Here is a 16793-nt window from a genome sequence, read left to right as displayed (position 1 = left end):
GTTGCATTATTAATATCCTTTTACATTATTGTTTTTAGTTCTTTTTCTTCTAAGTAGCATTAGTAGAGACAAGTCTGTCTCTTCCATCCTCTGTTTAAGTAGTGATTTTCTTTTATCCTCTCAATACCTTTATCCTTATGACCTTACGGCCCTAATTCATGGATATACAAAAGAAAGGGACATAAAGACTTGTCATATAAGTTGCCTACAGATTGTTGGGCCTCTGTAATTAAAGGCACATAATCCAGTAATATACCTTGGAGAAAGAAAAAAATATTGTTAAGATAAGGATGATAACAGGAAAGAGAACTTGGAAGTTCTTTATTTTGTCTTTTCATTAACTTAGAAAAGTTAATTTTGGGGTATGTGCGTGTATTTATGTATGTATACTTGAAGAAGGTATTGTTGCCCACAGATTAAGCAATAGTTATATACTTTCTTGCAGTATTTTGGGGATAGGAAGAGAAGGGCCATCATAACACTGCATAAAAACAGTTTTGGTATAGATACTACTTTTTAAGGATGATCATTTTTTTACCACCAAAACTTTTTAAGTTGTTCAAAGGCAGGACTGTTCATGAAATTATCACTGATGAATGTCATTGAGATCTGGAAATAAATAGCATTTAATATACATGCAAAACCATAGAAACTTGGTAAAGATGATTGATACAGAATACCGAAATAGTAAATCAAGCCATTATTTGTAATTTGATCTAGTATACTGTCTATATAAAATTTCTAAATGCTGGTGCAAAGTGATGCTGTATTTTTCCTGGCATTATAGTCTTCTAAGCACTTGTTAAAATTGAGTATATTATTAGCATTTGATATTCTGAAATGTTGAACTTTTGACCTTGAGTGAATGATATTCAGACAGTGGTTGTATGTTATTCATCTAAGTACTAGACCGTATTATTTTACTTTTCTAGCCCCTGTAACAGTAGAGTTTACACATTTTAAACAGTCACTAATCTATATAGGGGTCATGATGTCTGTGAAACTTTCAATATAGTTTGATTTGAATCCATTTTCTTTTTGATCCCATAGTTTTCACATTAGAAGAATAAAAAATTGCACATGAGGAATTAGAATGATGATCTTTTCTGAAGGATTTTAACCTTTTTTCTTTTGTATCCCAATATGTTGAATTAGAGTTTTGGAGTACATTAAAATACTAAAGTTTATAGCTTAGAAACAAAACACTTGGCTTTGCTGAAGAAATTGAGTATTTCCTCTGGCATTCCTTTATGTGAAAAACAGAAAACCAGTACTGGAAAGAAATTTGAAACTTTGAATAATTTTTTCAGTTTCTTTAGTTCTACTTTGGGTAAAAGCCCTCCTGCCTCTAAAGTGATAAGAATTCAGTATGAATATAAAGAAGTTTGGGTAAAACATTGCCACCTCACTCTGTTAATGCCTGAAAATGTTTGTTTAGAAAAAGCTAAATATTGTATTTTCTGTATTTATATAAATGTAAAATGGTTGTTTGAGCTTTACAAGTCAGATATGTGCCATGATCATATGATGGCACTGTTTTAATATAATTTATATATTTTTTTAAAATTGAAAGATAGTTGATTTACAATATGTTAATTTCTGCTGTACAGAAAAGTGATTGTTATACACATATATACGTTTTTTAATATTCTTTTCCATTATGGTTTATCACAGGATATTGACTATATTTCCCTGTGCTGTACAGTAGGACCTTGTTGTTCATCCATTCTATGCATAACATGTTTGCATCTGCTAATCCCAAACTCCCAACCCATCCCCCACACCCCCCCACCCCCCGGCAACCACAAGTATGTTCTCTATGTCTGTGAGTCTGTTTCTGTTTTGTAGATAAGTTCGTTTGTGTCATATTTTAGATTCCACATATAAGTGATATCATATGGTATTTGTCTTTCTCTTTCTGACTTACTTCACTTAATACAGTTTATATTTTTAAAACATTTTATTAACTTAGAAAAATTAGCTGATGTTCAAATTTTTTAAGTTGAAGGTTTGCTCTGTTTTTTCTTCTGTCTTGGTATATTTTGTAGTAAATCAGAGGCTAACTGATTGATTTTGAAATGTCTAAAATATGTTATTCTGAAGTTACACTATATAAACTTTGAGTAGAGTCAAGAATTTCATCATACTATTACTATTTGGTGACATAATTGCTTTAAAAACTCAGAAAAATTATTTGCCGTGTTATTCCAGAGTTCAAAACGTTCTGTATATTTTGCAAAATAATCATCTATTATTCAATAATAAAGTTATTTTAGAATATTAATGTCTACAGCATGTTATGAACTATTGATTTCAATTACCTATGAAATATTTTGCAATCTGTAAATCCCTTTCATGAGTTACTTTAAACAAGATGGATTATATTGAAACAAAGTGATTTTTTATTTGCATAATTAAGCTATAGCTCTTCAAAAGAGGGTTCTTGAAGTGTTTTCAAAGTAAGAATATATAAAATTAAGATTACAGTCATAGCCTTACCCTTTAATTCATGGTAAATAAAATTTATCTTTCAGACGGCAAATGGCTACATCTTGTTTTTTCATATAACATCTACAAGAGGGGACAAGTACCTTTATGAACCAGTGTATCCCAAGTAAGTTTGTTGTCTTTCATTTTTTAAGTATTTGATTTGCATACTTTGTATTCACAAAACATTACAGTTTGGGGTTGTCTGAAGTGCTAAGCCAGCATTTCCAAAACACTGTTTTAAAGATTACCAGGTCTTTGAACTGCTGTCACTTGAATAAAGAATTCTATAATTAAATAAGTCTGAAAATCTTGGATGGATGTACTATCTCCCTTCTTGGACATTCAGAATTACTATGAAAATACTCCAGATCTAGCATCCTTTAGTCTTTATTGGGGATGTATGAGCTAAGATCATGAGGGGAAGAGGTGAAGTGTCAGTAAGCTATACGTACTTTTTCCTGTACATTTTAGTATATGCATAGAAAAAATATGTACCCCAAACAGTGGGTTACCTCTTGATTAGAATTTGAGGGAACTTGGACTTCCGATCTTTAATCTGTGGTGTTCTGTATGTTTTGCATTGTTTCTTTTCCTTTTTTGTTATTTGCCTTACTTTTGAAATAAGAGAACATTTTATTGAAAGACCTTTTGAAATAAAAGAACATGTAATTTTCAAGTATTTCACGTTTTTAAAAAACGATCAAGCCATTAAAACTGGATGAAAATATAAATGAATTATTTATCATATTTCTAGATGATAGAAGACAGAGGTTATTAGTTATTAAATTAATTAATTAATTAATTTAATTAATTAAAGGGAAAATAGATTACATTGTATGAAAGTTTAAATTTCTGAAAATTAACAGAAAAAAAAAAAGACCAACATTAGAAGGGCAGATAACAAACTGGGGGGAAATTTTGCAGTAAATAAGACCAAGGCTTACTATTTTTTATATGAAGGGGTCATATAAATTGCTAAGAAACACAAAGATTTCAAAAGATAAATAGGTAAAAGCAATCTCATGAGAGGAACTATCTCCATTTTAATTCTCCAATTTAGACACTCTCCTGTAAATAAAAAGCAATAAACAGAATCACCTGTACTTAACTTGATTATTTTTTATACTATTATAGGTGGGCAGGGGAGGGAAATAACATCTCTTGAAACAGTGAAAAATACAGTTTTCTTCCATTTGCCAACATGATTTACATATATTTAGAGTGTTTTGGAATAGTATTTTGAGACTCACTTTTTGTTTTCCAGAGGTTTTAAAAAGTTTCTTACCTTTTAATTCTGAGACTCCAGGGCACGCTGCTTATTAACTAAGTAGTAGTCCCAACAATGCATGAGCTATGCTGTGTTTGACTGTATATGTTAAGCTAAAGAACTAAGTAAAGAGCATTATTGTTTTGTTTTGTTTTTAAACTTGGATGTTCTTCCACTGTGTTGAAGAGTTTGAGTTTCAATATGTGGGCTCAATAAAATGTGTATTGTCTTAGAGCAGCATAAATAGAAATTAAGGGGGGATATAGGCTTTGGTGTCAGATAGACCTGGAATTGAATGTCAGTTCTGCTGCTTTTCAGCTGTATGTCTCCTATCAAGTTAATACCTCTAAAAACCTCAGTTTCCTCATCTGTAGAATGAGATAACAGTAGTAATTATTTTATAGGATTAAATGAGACCATGCATATTAAATGTTTAGATAAGTGCCTAGCTTGTGGAAAAATTAATAATGGACAGCTGCTATTATTATTAATATATTTTTCCCTCATCAAATTTTTACTTTATTTCTAATGTTTTAAGTGATTATATATATAAAGTGATTTCATATATTACATAAATTGTATATATTATATATATTTTTTGTTTTTAACTTGATAATATACTTTTTTCAGAGTTTAACTTCTAGTAACTGCTACATAAAATCAAACAAAATCTCTTATATGGAAACAGTTTCACAGAGCAGATTAGAATCAGCCTATTATGCATTTGTTTGCTAGACTACTTTCTAGTTCGGTGTTTTAGCCTAGTAAGTTTCTTAGTTTTTCTGTAGAACCTGTTTATAAAATGGGAATAAAAATATTTTCTTCTTCAGTTGTTTGGAGGGTTATGTGAGTTTAGGTTTTTAAAACCTGATTTGAGGAGAGTTTTTTTAAAAATTTAGTTTTTATTAGGTGTAAGATAAGCTCAAGGATGTATTATACAATATGGAATATAGGCAATATTTTGTAATAACTGTAAATGGAAAGTAACCTTTAAAAATTGTATAAAAATTTTTAAAAATTAAAAAATTTAGTTTTGAGAGTGTATCATCATCATCTGTGCCATTGTAAACACTTATGCAATTCAAGACACTGTTCTAAGCACTTTTTCAAACTAACTTAATCCCTGTAGCAACCTGATGAGGTAGTTATGTACAGTAACTCTACAAACTGCAGCACAGAGATGGCTAAGTAACTCACCCATAGTCATACACTAGTAAGTGACACAGTCAGGATCTAAACATAAGTGTTGTAGCTTCAAAATCTGTGTATTTAAATTAACCACCAATACTACACTGCTTCAACCCTGTGTGTCCATCTAGCCATCTACCACTTCGGGTTTTATTTGGGGAGTTAGGGAACCAAAAATGGATAAATGATCTGGAGTGGTTTATAGTAGTCCTGAAGAATAGAGACAGCATAATTGAGGCCAGTGGTTAGTCATCCTCTTCTCAGTTTTAGAAACGCTATTGTCTCTTGCTTCTCTTCTCTAAATCTTATAAGTTCCTCCCATGAGTTTTTCTATGGTATCTCAACTTCCTTGTATTATGTGACAGCATCTTAACCTCAGACTGCCTCTTTTCCCATAGTGCTTCATCTTAGAACAGGTCAGATGCCCCCATAATCTTTCAGAGTTTCCACATAGTTTTGTTTCCAGCATCCTTCCTGTTGATGATGGGAGTCAGGCTTCAGCAATGGTTACAGTCTTATATTAAATGACTCTTTATGCCTCAAAGGTCATTTAGGTCATTTATTCTTTGATTAATGAATTTTCCATTTCTTTCATCCTTTGCATCTTTATAAATTCCATTCTATATTAAAATATTCCTTCATATTGGTTACACAGGCCAGTGAATGGACTTACCCATTGAAGGTCGTCTTGATGGCTTTTTCTTTCATGTCTTGTAACTTACAGTGAAATTAATGAAGGAAACTCTGCCAGGGATAAATCAGAAATTTGTGTTAAGCTTTAGAATATGTTCATGTGTTTATGTTTAAATATGAGTTTGGTAGTTCTTGAAACTGCAAATCATTTAATTTCATAATGAAAGTAATTTCAACAAACATTTCATCATTATGTATACTACTTTTGAGAGCAGAGATTTTTTTCTCCTTATTCTTTCTATCTTTCCACCTTACTGAGACCAGCCTTATTGAGGTTAGTGTTCTTTTAAAAAGAAAAGTTACTGTACTAAAATTCAGTATATTTAATTATCAACTATTAAAAATGAATATATTATCTTTTTCACTGAAAAACATCACTCCAAAACAACTATCAAAATTCAGACGTCCCACTCCCTCCCCAAGGCCAATATTTTTACCATCTGTTATGAATTCGTGCTAGGTGGGAAGCAAGAAGGGAATAATTAGTTGAGGTTAGCAATTTCTAACTTCAACACAACTTGTCTTTTCAAAAATCCTGCTTCTTGGGAACTATACTCAATATGTTGTAATAACCTATAAGAGAAAAAAATCTGAAAAAGAACATATATATGATATTATATATATACACATATATATTATATATACAACTGAATCACTTTGCTGTACACCTGAAACTAGCATAACATTGTAAGTCAATTATACTTCAATAAAATAAAGCTTCTTGCAGGAGAAACCTGCAAGGAAGGGGGATATAAACATTTACTCAATTACATCAAAGAGAATAAAAGAGGTTTGAATTACTTACAGATGTGAAAGATTCCCCTCAACATTTGTTTTTTTCTTTTTGCTAGTAAGTTTTGAGTGTTAGTTTTCTGGAGAATAAACTTTAACTGCTTTTTTCCCCTTAAGCTTCTATAGATTTAGAAAGTTATTTCTAACAATATATCTTGGTCTAAGTTCAGTTTTTGAACTTGACAAAGTATGTTAGTTATCCTAACATTTTTGATTCCCTTTGATCTTCTCAAAACGTTGCATGTGTAGTTTGATTTCAATATGTATGTATTCTGTTAACAGTACATGTGTAACCTTTAGCTGTTCAACTTTGCGTCTTTTATGTATCCATTAGCTTACATTATAATTGCATGAGCATTTACTAATAAGATTAATTAGCAACGTTATTCTATAAATTCTGGACAGTGAAAACCACTCCCCTGTTGGCCACACTTCTAAGACTGGCACCTGAATTCAAAAAATCACAGAATTGTTAAAAGATCTGCCTGATTCAAAGAGCCCTATGCATTGTTCTTATCAGACTCAAAGCTGTCTGATTTTGTGATAATGTAAATAAAAAGCTTTTTTTTTTTTTAAGAAAAATGATATAAAAGGCCTGGTGATAAAGAGTACTACCTCTTTCAGAAAACTCTTCTGAAAAATTGTTGTCATCCATCCATCCATTTAAGTATTAAATTTTGTCAGGCTCCAGGACTGTTCTAGATACTGGGATGCAGCAGAGGAAAAAGAAAAAAGAAGAAAAACAACAACAACAAGAAACCCTACTCATAACAGCCTGCATTCTTCTAATAGATGGTGATAAATAAGTAAAATACATTACAAATTAGGTGATACATTCTGTGGAGAAAAATAAAGCCGGGAAAGGGAATGGGAAGTGGGGAAACAACTTGAAATAGAGTGGTCAGGGTCTTTACTGAGAAGATGATGTTTAATAGTTCTCAGTGAGATGAGGAAACAAAACATACGCCCATGGCCGGAGCATTCTGGATTGGTGAGATTTAGAAGGTAAGAAAGTTAATAAGAAGAAATTACTGTGAATAAATCCTAGGTCTTATCTAATAACTTACAGTGAAAAAGTCAGAAGGGAGAAATTTTTTATTAAGTATAAAAAGAAAAATTACATTCTGCTTTTTAAATAACCTAATCCTGGGAAAGCCTACAGTTTATTCTCTTTTTTTGTAAATGGCACCGTCATTTGAGCTTATTTATTCTTGCCACTTAATAACTCCAATAGCCAGGCTATATCAAGTCCAGTATATTCTACCTTATATTCCTCATGTCTTTCCCTTCTTCCTAATTCTGAGCAACACTACTTTAGTTTGGGTTTTGTCATTTTTCTCTTGGATTATTGTAATATCTTATTAATTCATCTTTTGTGGTTTTCCCCTAAGTGAATTTTTCTAACATAAAATTAACTTGCCATTTTTCTACAGTTTTTCAGTGGCTTTTCTTAGCTTTCAGGATTAATCGTGTTGCTTAGTTTTTTTGAGTTTTATTTTACAAGTCTGAAGAATGGAGTTAATATCCACTTCATGAAGATGTCATTAGGTTTAACTCAAACACCCTAAATCACTCTATAGTACCTAAAATAATGCTTTACTGTTCCCTAGGATTTTGTTCTGTGTTCTCTTGTATTCTACATGCTCTTACTGGCTTTAGTTATCCAGTATATGTGGATGAGGTTCAGACGTTTCTGTAATATAGTACCACTTTCTTAAGCTTCTGGCCCACCTTTCTGGAACACATCTATTTAGATATCTCTAGGCAGCCTCAAACTCATCATGTCTAAACCTAACTCATTTCCTCTTTACCAAGCCAAACATGTTATTGCTTTTCTAAAATTTATTGCCATTACCATGATCTTTCTTTTTTTTTTTTTTAATTTATTTATTTTTGGCTGTGTTGGGTCTTCGTTTCTGTACGAGGGCTTTCTCTAGTTGCGGCAAGTGGGGGCCACTCTTCATCGCGGTGCATGGGCCTCTCACTGTCGTGGCCTCTCGTTGCGGAGCACTGGCTCCAGACGCGCAGGCTCAGTAGTTGTGGCTCACGGGCCTAGTTGCTCCGCGGCATGTGGGATCTTCCCGGACCAGGGCTCGAACCCGTGTCTCCTGCATTGGCAGGCAGATTCTCAACCACTGCGCCACCAGGGAAGCCCTACCATGATCTTTTACACAGTGTGTGATGTTGAAAACATGTTGAATCTTTATTTCTTCATTTCTCTTCTTTGGTAATCAAGTTGTATTGATTGATTACAACTCTCTAGTGCCTCTAAAATTTGCTAGTATGTATTTTGCTCTCACTTGTCATATTAGGGGTGTTCATGGCCTCTCCTTGCTATTGAAAAGCTTGTTTACTAACTCATTCTTGTCCTCTAGTCTCTTTCTCCTCCATACTGAAATACATTCTTTGCACTGATAACCAGATTTATTCTTCAAAACAGAGACTTGATGATGTGATTCTTGTCTCAGAAACTTTTTTTTAAAGTCTGGATTAACTTTGTTCTAAATAATTAACACCTGGATCTAAAGATACAAAAATGCTAGCATTATACATCAGTACTTCCTGGAATATTATTTCAGAAAGATCGTATCAGTAAATTTTTTTATTTCTAATTTTTTTATTGTGGTAAAATATACATAATGTAACATTTATCATCATAACTGTTTTAAAGTATAGTTATATAGTTGGCCCTTTAACAACACCGGTTTGAACTGTGCAGGTCCACTTATACGTGGATTTTTTTCAGTAAATATGTACTGCAGGATTCTTGGTTGGTTGAATCCAAGGACGCAGAGCCACATATATGGAGGGCCAACTGTAAAGTTATGCACAGATTTTCTAGTGCATGGGGGTCTGCATCCCTAACCCCCAGGTTGTTCAAGGTTTAACTGTACTTCATATAAGTGAAACCATACGATATTTATCTTTTGTGACTGACTTATTTCACTTAGCATAATGTCCTCAAGTTTCATTCATTTTGTAGCATATGTTAGACTTTCCTTCCTTTTAAAGGTTGAATAATATTCCACTGTATGTACATACCACATTCTATCGTGAATAATGCTGCTATAAACATGGGTATTCAAATGTCTCTTTGAGACCCTGATTTCAGTTCCTCTGGGTATATACCCCAAAGTACAATTGCTGTATCTTATGGTAATTCTATTTTTAATTTTTTGAGGAACTGCCATACTATTATCCTCAAGGGCTGTACCATTTTCTGTACTTAGTGCACAAGGACTCTGATTTCTCTACATTTTTGCCAACACTTATTGTTATATATGTATTTTTATAGTAACTTGTAGGTGTGAGGTGGTATCTCACTTTAGTTTTGATTTGCATTTCCCTACTGATTAGTGATGTTAGGTACTCTTCTAATGTGCTTATTGGCCGATTGTGTATCATTGGAGAAATGTCTGTTTTGAGTCCTCTGTCCCTTTTTGAATCAGATTGTTTTGGTTTTTTGCTGTTGAGTTTTAGGAGTTCTCTATATATTCAGGGTATTAATTCCTTATCTCATAAACTTCTGTTGCTCTCCAGTCCCCACAAAATAAAGCCCAAGAGATCTGGCTTGGCATTTAGAACCTACTTTTCCCCTATCTCCAGCACACTGAACCCACACTTCCTATGTATTTTAATTCTGTTCATTTGCTATTTGCTTTACTTGGTATGCCTTCACCACTATCTTTTTTATGTAAGAAAGCTATCTCACTTGGTTTTCAAGCTCAGGTCAAGTATTTATAAAGCTTTGGACCTCAACTCTCCTATCTTCCCTTGTACCCAAGAAATAGCTGATCCCTCATGTATAATCCCATGGCACTTTAAAAAAATTTACACTGGTAGTCCATGAATATATTCTTACAAAAACAAACAAGTACTATGTTGAGGTATGTTCCTGCTGTGCCTGCTTTCTGGAGAGTTTTTATTATAAATGGATGTTGAATTTTATCAAAAGCTTTTTCTGCATCTATTGACATGATCTGTGGTTTTTATTCTTCAGTTTGTTGATGTGATGTATCACATTGATTGATTTGTGGATTGAAAAATCCTTGCATCTGTGGAATAAATCCCACTTGATCGTGTTGTATGATCCTTTTAATGTATTGTTGGATTTGGTTTGCTAGTATTTTGTTGAGGATTTTTGCATCTGTGTTCATCAGTGATATTGGCCTGTAATTTTCCTTTTGTGTGATATCTTTGTCTGGTTTTGGTATCAGGGCGATGGTGGCCTCATAGAGTGAGTTTGGAAGTCTTCCTTCCTCTGCAATTTTTTGGAATAGTTTCAGAAGGATAGGTGTTAACTCTTCTCTAAATGTTTGGTAGAATTCACCTGTGAAGCCATCTGGTCCTGGAATTTCAATTTTTGGGAGTTTTTAAATTACTGATTCAGTTTCAGTACTGGTGATTGGTCTGTTCATATTTTCTGTTTCTTCTTGGTTCAGTCTTGGGTGATTACACCTTTCTAAGAATTTGGCCATTTTTTCTAGGTTGTCCATTTTATTGGCATATAGTTGTTTGTAGTAGTCTCTTATTATCCTTTGTATTTCTGTGGTGTTGGTTGTAACTTCTCCTTTTTCATTCCTCGTTTTATTGATTTGGGACCTATCTTACAAACCAACAGCTAATATCATCCTCAGCGGTGAAAAAGCTGAAAGCATTTCCTCTAAGACCAGGAACAAGACAAGGGTGCCCACAATTGCCACTTTTATTCAACATAGTATTGGAAGTCCTAGCCACGTCAATCAGAGAAGAAAAAGAAATAAAAGGAATCCAAATTGGAAAAGAAGTAAAGCTGTCACTGTTGGCAGGTGATAACGATACTATACGTAGAAAATCCTAAAGATGCCACCAGAAGACTACCAGAGCTCATCAGTGAGTTCGGTAAGGTTGCAGGACAGAAAAGTAATACACAGAAATCTGTTGCATTTCTATACGCTAACAGTGAACTATCAGAGAAATTAAGGAAACGATCTGATTTACCATCACATCAAAATGAATAAAATACCTAGGAATAAACCTACCTAAGGAGACGAAAGACCTGTACTCAGAAAACTGTAAGATACTGATGAAAGAAATCAAAGATGACTCAGATGGAAAGATATACCATGTTCTTGGATTGGAATAATCAATATTGTTAAAATGACCATACTACCCAAGGCAATCTACAGATTCAGTGCAATCCCTGTCGGAATACCAATGGCATTTTTCACAAAAGCAGAACAAATAATTTTAAAATTTGTATGGAAATGCAGAAGACTCCGAATAGCTAAAACAATCTAGAGAAAGAAGAACAAAACTGGAGGAATCACATTCCCTGTCTTCAGACTATACTACAAAGCTACAGTAATCAAAACAGTATGGTACTGGCACAAAAACAGACACATAGATCAATGGAACAGGATAGAGAGCCCAGAAATAAAGCCACACACTTATAGTCAATTAATCTGACAAAGGAGGCAAGAATATACAATGGAGAAAAGACATTCTTTTCAGTAAGTGGTGCTGGGTAAGCTGGACAGCTACATGTTAAAGAATAAAATTAGAACATTCTCCAACACCATATACAAAAATAAACTCAAAATGGATCAAAGACCTAAATGTAAGACTGTATACTATAAAACTCCTAGAGGAAAATGTAGGCAGGAACACTGACATAAATCACAGCAATATTTTTTTGGATCCGTCTCCTAAAGCAAAGGAAACAAAAGCAAAAATAAACAAATGGGACCTAATTAAACCTAAAAGCTTCTGCACAGCAAGGTGCAGGAATAAAGACGAAGACGTAGAGAATGAACTTGAGGACATGGGGAGGGAGAAGGGTAAGCTGGGACGAAGTGAGAGAGTGGCATGGACATATACACACTACCAAATGTAAAATAGATAGCCAGTGTGAAGCAGCCACATAGCACAGGGAGATCAGCTCAGTGCTTTGTGACCACCTAGACGGGTGGGATAGGGAGGGTGGGAGGGAGATGCAAGAGGGAGGAGATATGGGGATATATGTATATGTATATCTGATTCACTTTGTTATAAAGCAGAAACTAACACACCATTGTAAAGCAATTATACTCCAATAAAGATGTTAAAAAAAATAAAAGCTTTCTGCACAGCAAGGGAAACCATTGACAAAACAAAAGACAACCTACTGAATGGGAGAAAATATTTGCAAACAACATGACCAATAAGGGATTAATATTCAACATACATTAACAGCTCATATAACTCAACATCAGAAAAACAACCCAATTAAAAAATGGGCAGAAGATCCGAATAGACATTTTTTCGAAGAGGAAATTTATATGGTCAACAGGCACATGTAAAGAGGCTCAACATTGCTAATTATCAGGGAAATTCAAGTCAGAACCACAATGAGATATCACCTCACACCTGTCAGAATGGCCATCATAAAAAAGAACATGAATAACCAGTATTGCCAAGGATGTGGAGAAAAGGGAACTCTCGTACACTGTTGGTGTGACTGTAAATCAGTGCAGTCACTGTGGAAAACCATATTTTTAGTCAAAAGACTAAAAATAGAACTACCATATGACTTAGCAATTCTACTTCTGGGTATATGTCAAAAAAAACCTAAATACACTAATTTGAAAAGATACATGCACCCCATTGTTCCTAGCAGCATTATTTGCACTTGTCAAGATATGGAAGCAACCTAAGTGTCTATCAACAGATGAATGGATAAAGAAGAAGTGGTGTGTATATATATATATATATATATATATATACACACAATGGAATACTACTCAGCCATAAAAAGGAATGAAATTTTGCCATTTGCAGCACCATGGATGGACTTGGAGGGCATTATGCTAAGTGAAATAAGCCAGACAGAGAAAGACAAATACTGTATATCACTTCTGTGTAGAATCTAAAATATATAACAAACGAGTGAATACAACAAAAGAGAAGTAGACTCACAGATACAGAGAACAAGCTAGTGGTTACCATTGAGGGGAGAGGCAATACAGGGGTGAGAGAGTAGTAGATACAAACTACTGAGTGTAAGATAGGCTGCAAGGATGTATTGTACAACACAGGGGATGTATCCAATATTTTGTAACAACTGTAAATAGAGTGTAACCTTTAAAAATTGTATTAAAAAGCACACAAATAATGAGAGACATATAAAAAGTAAAAAGTGAAATTGTGAACCTTGTCTGCTTTTTCAGATTCCAGTCTCATTTCACTCTCCAGTTAGCTTTATATCCTTTGAGTAAATAAATACCTAAGAGTTGAGTTGCTGGGGCCTATCTCATGTCTCGTGATTTTAGGTTGGATCATGGGCATTGTATTAGGTATCAGGTGTCTGATTTTCATTCTTTTGCTTTAAAGAATGTTGAAGTTTGTTTTGGATGGCAGTTAAGTTGGAGAGCTTCGTGATCCTTTTGAAGCTTGTTTATGTATTTTTAGGGTAGGTTCAACCTTTACTGTAGACTAGCTTAGCCCTTCTGAGCTCTCTGCTAATGTCCTGGGTCTTTAATGAGGTCTCTTTTATGTGGTCAGAACTGGAATGTCTCTCAGCCCTATATGAACGGTACAGCTTAAAACTCTGGTAGTTATTCTTTGGCTGACCTTGTGGGGTTTCACCATATAAATGCATAGCTTAGTATTCAGCAAGACTTAAGGGGAATCCCTATAGGTTTCTAGAGCTCTTTCTCTGTATCTCTCACCTCTCTTTTACTCTGTTCCACAAAAAGCTGCTTCTGCTTCCCTGAACTTTAATCTTTTTCTCCTCAGCTTAACAAGACTGCCATATTATGCTTGTGTCTTCCCACCGTACATGGTAGTCTAGAAAGTGACTTCTATCAGAAAACCTTGTTTGTCTCCCTTCACTCAGGATTGTAGTCCTGTGCTGCCTGTTATGCAGTGTCTGAATATGGTTGTTTTATATATTTTGCCCAGTTATTTTTTTTTTATTGTTTCTGGAGGGCTAATTTGGCACCAGTTTTCTGTTAGTATAATAATAACGTGACTGATGACCACCTATGTGTCCATCAGTCAGCTTGAACAATTTTCAGTCTTTTTTCACTGAGTATGTTTTATCACATTCAAGTTATCATCATTTTATTTCATGCCCAAATACTTTCATTATTGATATTCTGGTAAACAATTAGGTTGACTGAAAATGATGAAATAGGAGGTATGGAGTTTGATGAAAGAAACCATCCTGAGCCTTTCCAGAACTATGGTGGGAGAACCAAAGCCTTTTGGTCCAGAATTCACCTAGGATTGCCAGAACTTCCTGGATCAAGCCTAATACATTCCAGAATCATTTTAAAATTTGATAACATGAGTTGTAAGAGAGTAGATCTTGAAAGTTCTTATCACAAGGGGAAAAAAATTGTGACTCTGAGGTGTTGGATGTTAACTAATCTTATTGTGGTAATCATTTTACAGTGTATACATATTGCAAATCATTTTTGTTGTGCACCTTAAACTCATACAGTGTTCTATGTCAATTACACCTCAAGAAACTGGAAAAAAAATGTGAAAATCTGGAATGAGACTTTTTTTCATCATCATCAAACACTTATTGTATGCTTTACTATCATTTGTAAGGCACTAGCTATTTTGTTGCTGTAAAGGTGTAAGATGCTAAAGAAGAGATACATATTTAAAATTAATGGCAATATGCAATGGCAAATGCCAAGTAAATTAACATCCCTAAAGGTGGTAATAGCATTTCAGGGGAAAGTGCTTGAGTTGTTAGGGAAAGGTTTGTAGATAAGGAGATTTGAGCTATACTTGGAAGGAAAGATAGGCCTTAGGGTAAGTTATGTTGCTAGGAAAAACACTGTATAGTTAGCTATACTTCTGAAATTCCTATCCCGTGTCCCTGTGTCATTGTGCGCTGCCCACCCCCACCCCCAGCACCACCAAATCCATCAGGTTATCTGCTATGTTATTGTTTTCTTTAGCTGGCACTTAAAGTATTTGAGATTTCCTGCACACTAGACTTTGTTGAAATCAATGCCTGTTGAATTTAATTGCATAGTGACAGTTTTCTGTATCATCTTGTTTAGCCCTCCAAAGCATACTTGACATATATATTAAAGGCAATTTTTTCTCTTTTAAGACTTCTTTGTAATTTTTATGATACATTTTTGAGTACTGTAGTTTGCTTTTTATTTTTATCAATTTAGTGGGAAACTACTCCCTCCTCAAGGCTATGGGAAGTTTGACTAGTAGTTGACCTACCCCTCATTTCATTTTTCATTGCCCTTTGGGGACCGTTCATTGACATGAATGCATTGCATTCATTAGAATGGAAAGCTAGGAAACTTTGCTTTTTTTAAAAATAAATTTATTTTTATTTTTGGCTGTGTTGGGTCTTCATTGCTGTGCGTGGCTTTCTCTAGTTACGGCGAGCGGGGGCTACTCTTTGTTGCAGTGCACGGGCTTCTCATTGTGGTGTCTTCTCATTGCGGAGCACGGGCTCTAGGCACGCGGGCTTCAGTAGTTGTGGCATGCGGGCTCAGTAGTTGTGGCTCTCGGGCTGTAGAGCGCAGGCTCAGTAGTTGTGGCACACAGGCTTAGTTGCTCTGTGGCATACGGGATCTTCCCGGACCAGGGCTTGAACCCGTGCCCCCTGTATTGGCAGGTGGATTCTTAACCACTGGCACCACCAGGGAAGCCTGGAAACTGCTTTTAATTCAGGAAAAATACATCAGTAAAACAGAACTCTTAAACAGGCTTAATTTCATTTCCCCTACTTTGTTATGATATTGGACTTAATATTACTACCTCTGATAAATATATAGCAGTTTAGAGATGTGGAGAAGAGAATGGCATTTGAAATTAGAGCCACATGGGTTTCAGTCTGGGTTCTACTTTTTATAGGCAATAACTTTGGAAAAGCTGCTTGTTCAGTTACTTTCTGTGTTTTTGTGCATCTATAAAATGAGAACAATGAGTTAGTACGTTCTTAGTAAGTTGCAGTTGTTGTTGTCTAGGTTGCCTTTTGAATTATTAAACATAATCTGCTTCCACTGGATATTTAAGACAATTTGTGTGTGTTCAGGAAAGAAGGAAATTCAAGTTCACTAAATATATGGATTCTCTTATAATCCATTTATTTCTCTAAGGTCAGTAGTAATGTCCCCTCTTTCATTTCTGATTTTAGTGAGTTGAGTCTTCCTTTCTTTTTTCCTTAGGTTTTTCAGTTTTGTTGATGTTTTCAAAGAACTACGTTTGCTTTGCTTGATTTTCTCTATTGTTTTCCCATTCTCTATTTTTTGTTCATATCCGCTCCAGTCTTCATTATAGCCTTCCTTCTGCTAGTTTTGAGTTAAGTTTGCTCTTTTTCTAGATCCTTTTAAGGTGTAAAGTTAGGTTATGGATTTGA

The 16793-nt window shown here is 34.4% G+C and overlaps 1 protein-coding gene across 5 annotated transcripts in view; it reads left to right on the top strand.

Annotated features, from left to right (window-relative positions):
- Positions 1-16793, top strand: part of RIC1 (RIC1 homolog, RAB6A GEF complex partner 1) — a 133104-nt gene that overhangs the window by 58653 nt on the left and 57658 nt on the right. For 4 of the 5 annotated variants that reach the window (XM_059924775.1, XM_059924776.1, XM_059924779.1 and 1 more), the window contains exon 3: positions 2535-2614. The exons of the other annotated variant lie outside the window; for it this stretch is intronic. In XM_059924775.1, the coding sequence (XP_059780758.1) occupies positions 2535-2614 (80 nt within the window). The remainder of the gene's footprint in view (positions 1-2534; positions 2615-16793) is intronic. 5 annotated transcript variants of the gene reach the window in all.

Source organism: Balaenoptera ricei, chromosome 6, assembly GCF_028023285.1.
Source record: "Balaenoptera ricei isolate mBalRic1 chromosome 6, mBalRic1.hap2, whole genome shotgun sequence".
NCBI lineage: Eukaryota > Metazoa > Chordata > Mammalia > Artiodactyla > Balaenopteridae > Balaenoptera > Balaenoptera ricei.
Note: the sequence above shows the minus strand (reverse complement) of the source record. Positions and strands in the feature narration are given on the sequence as shown.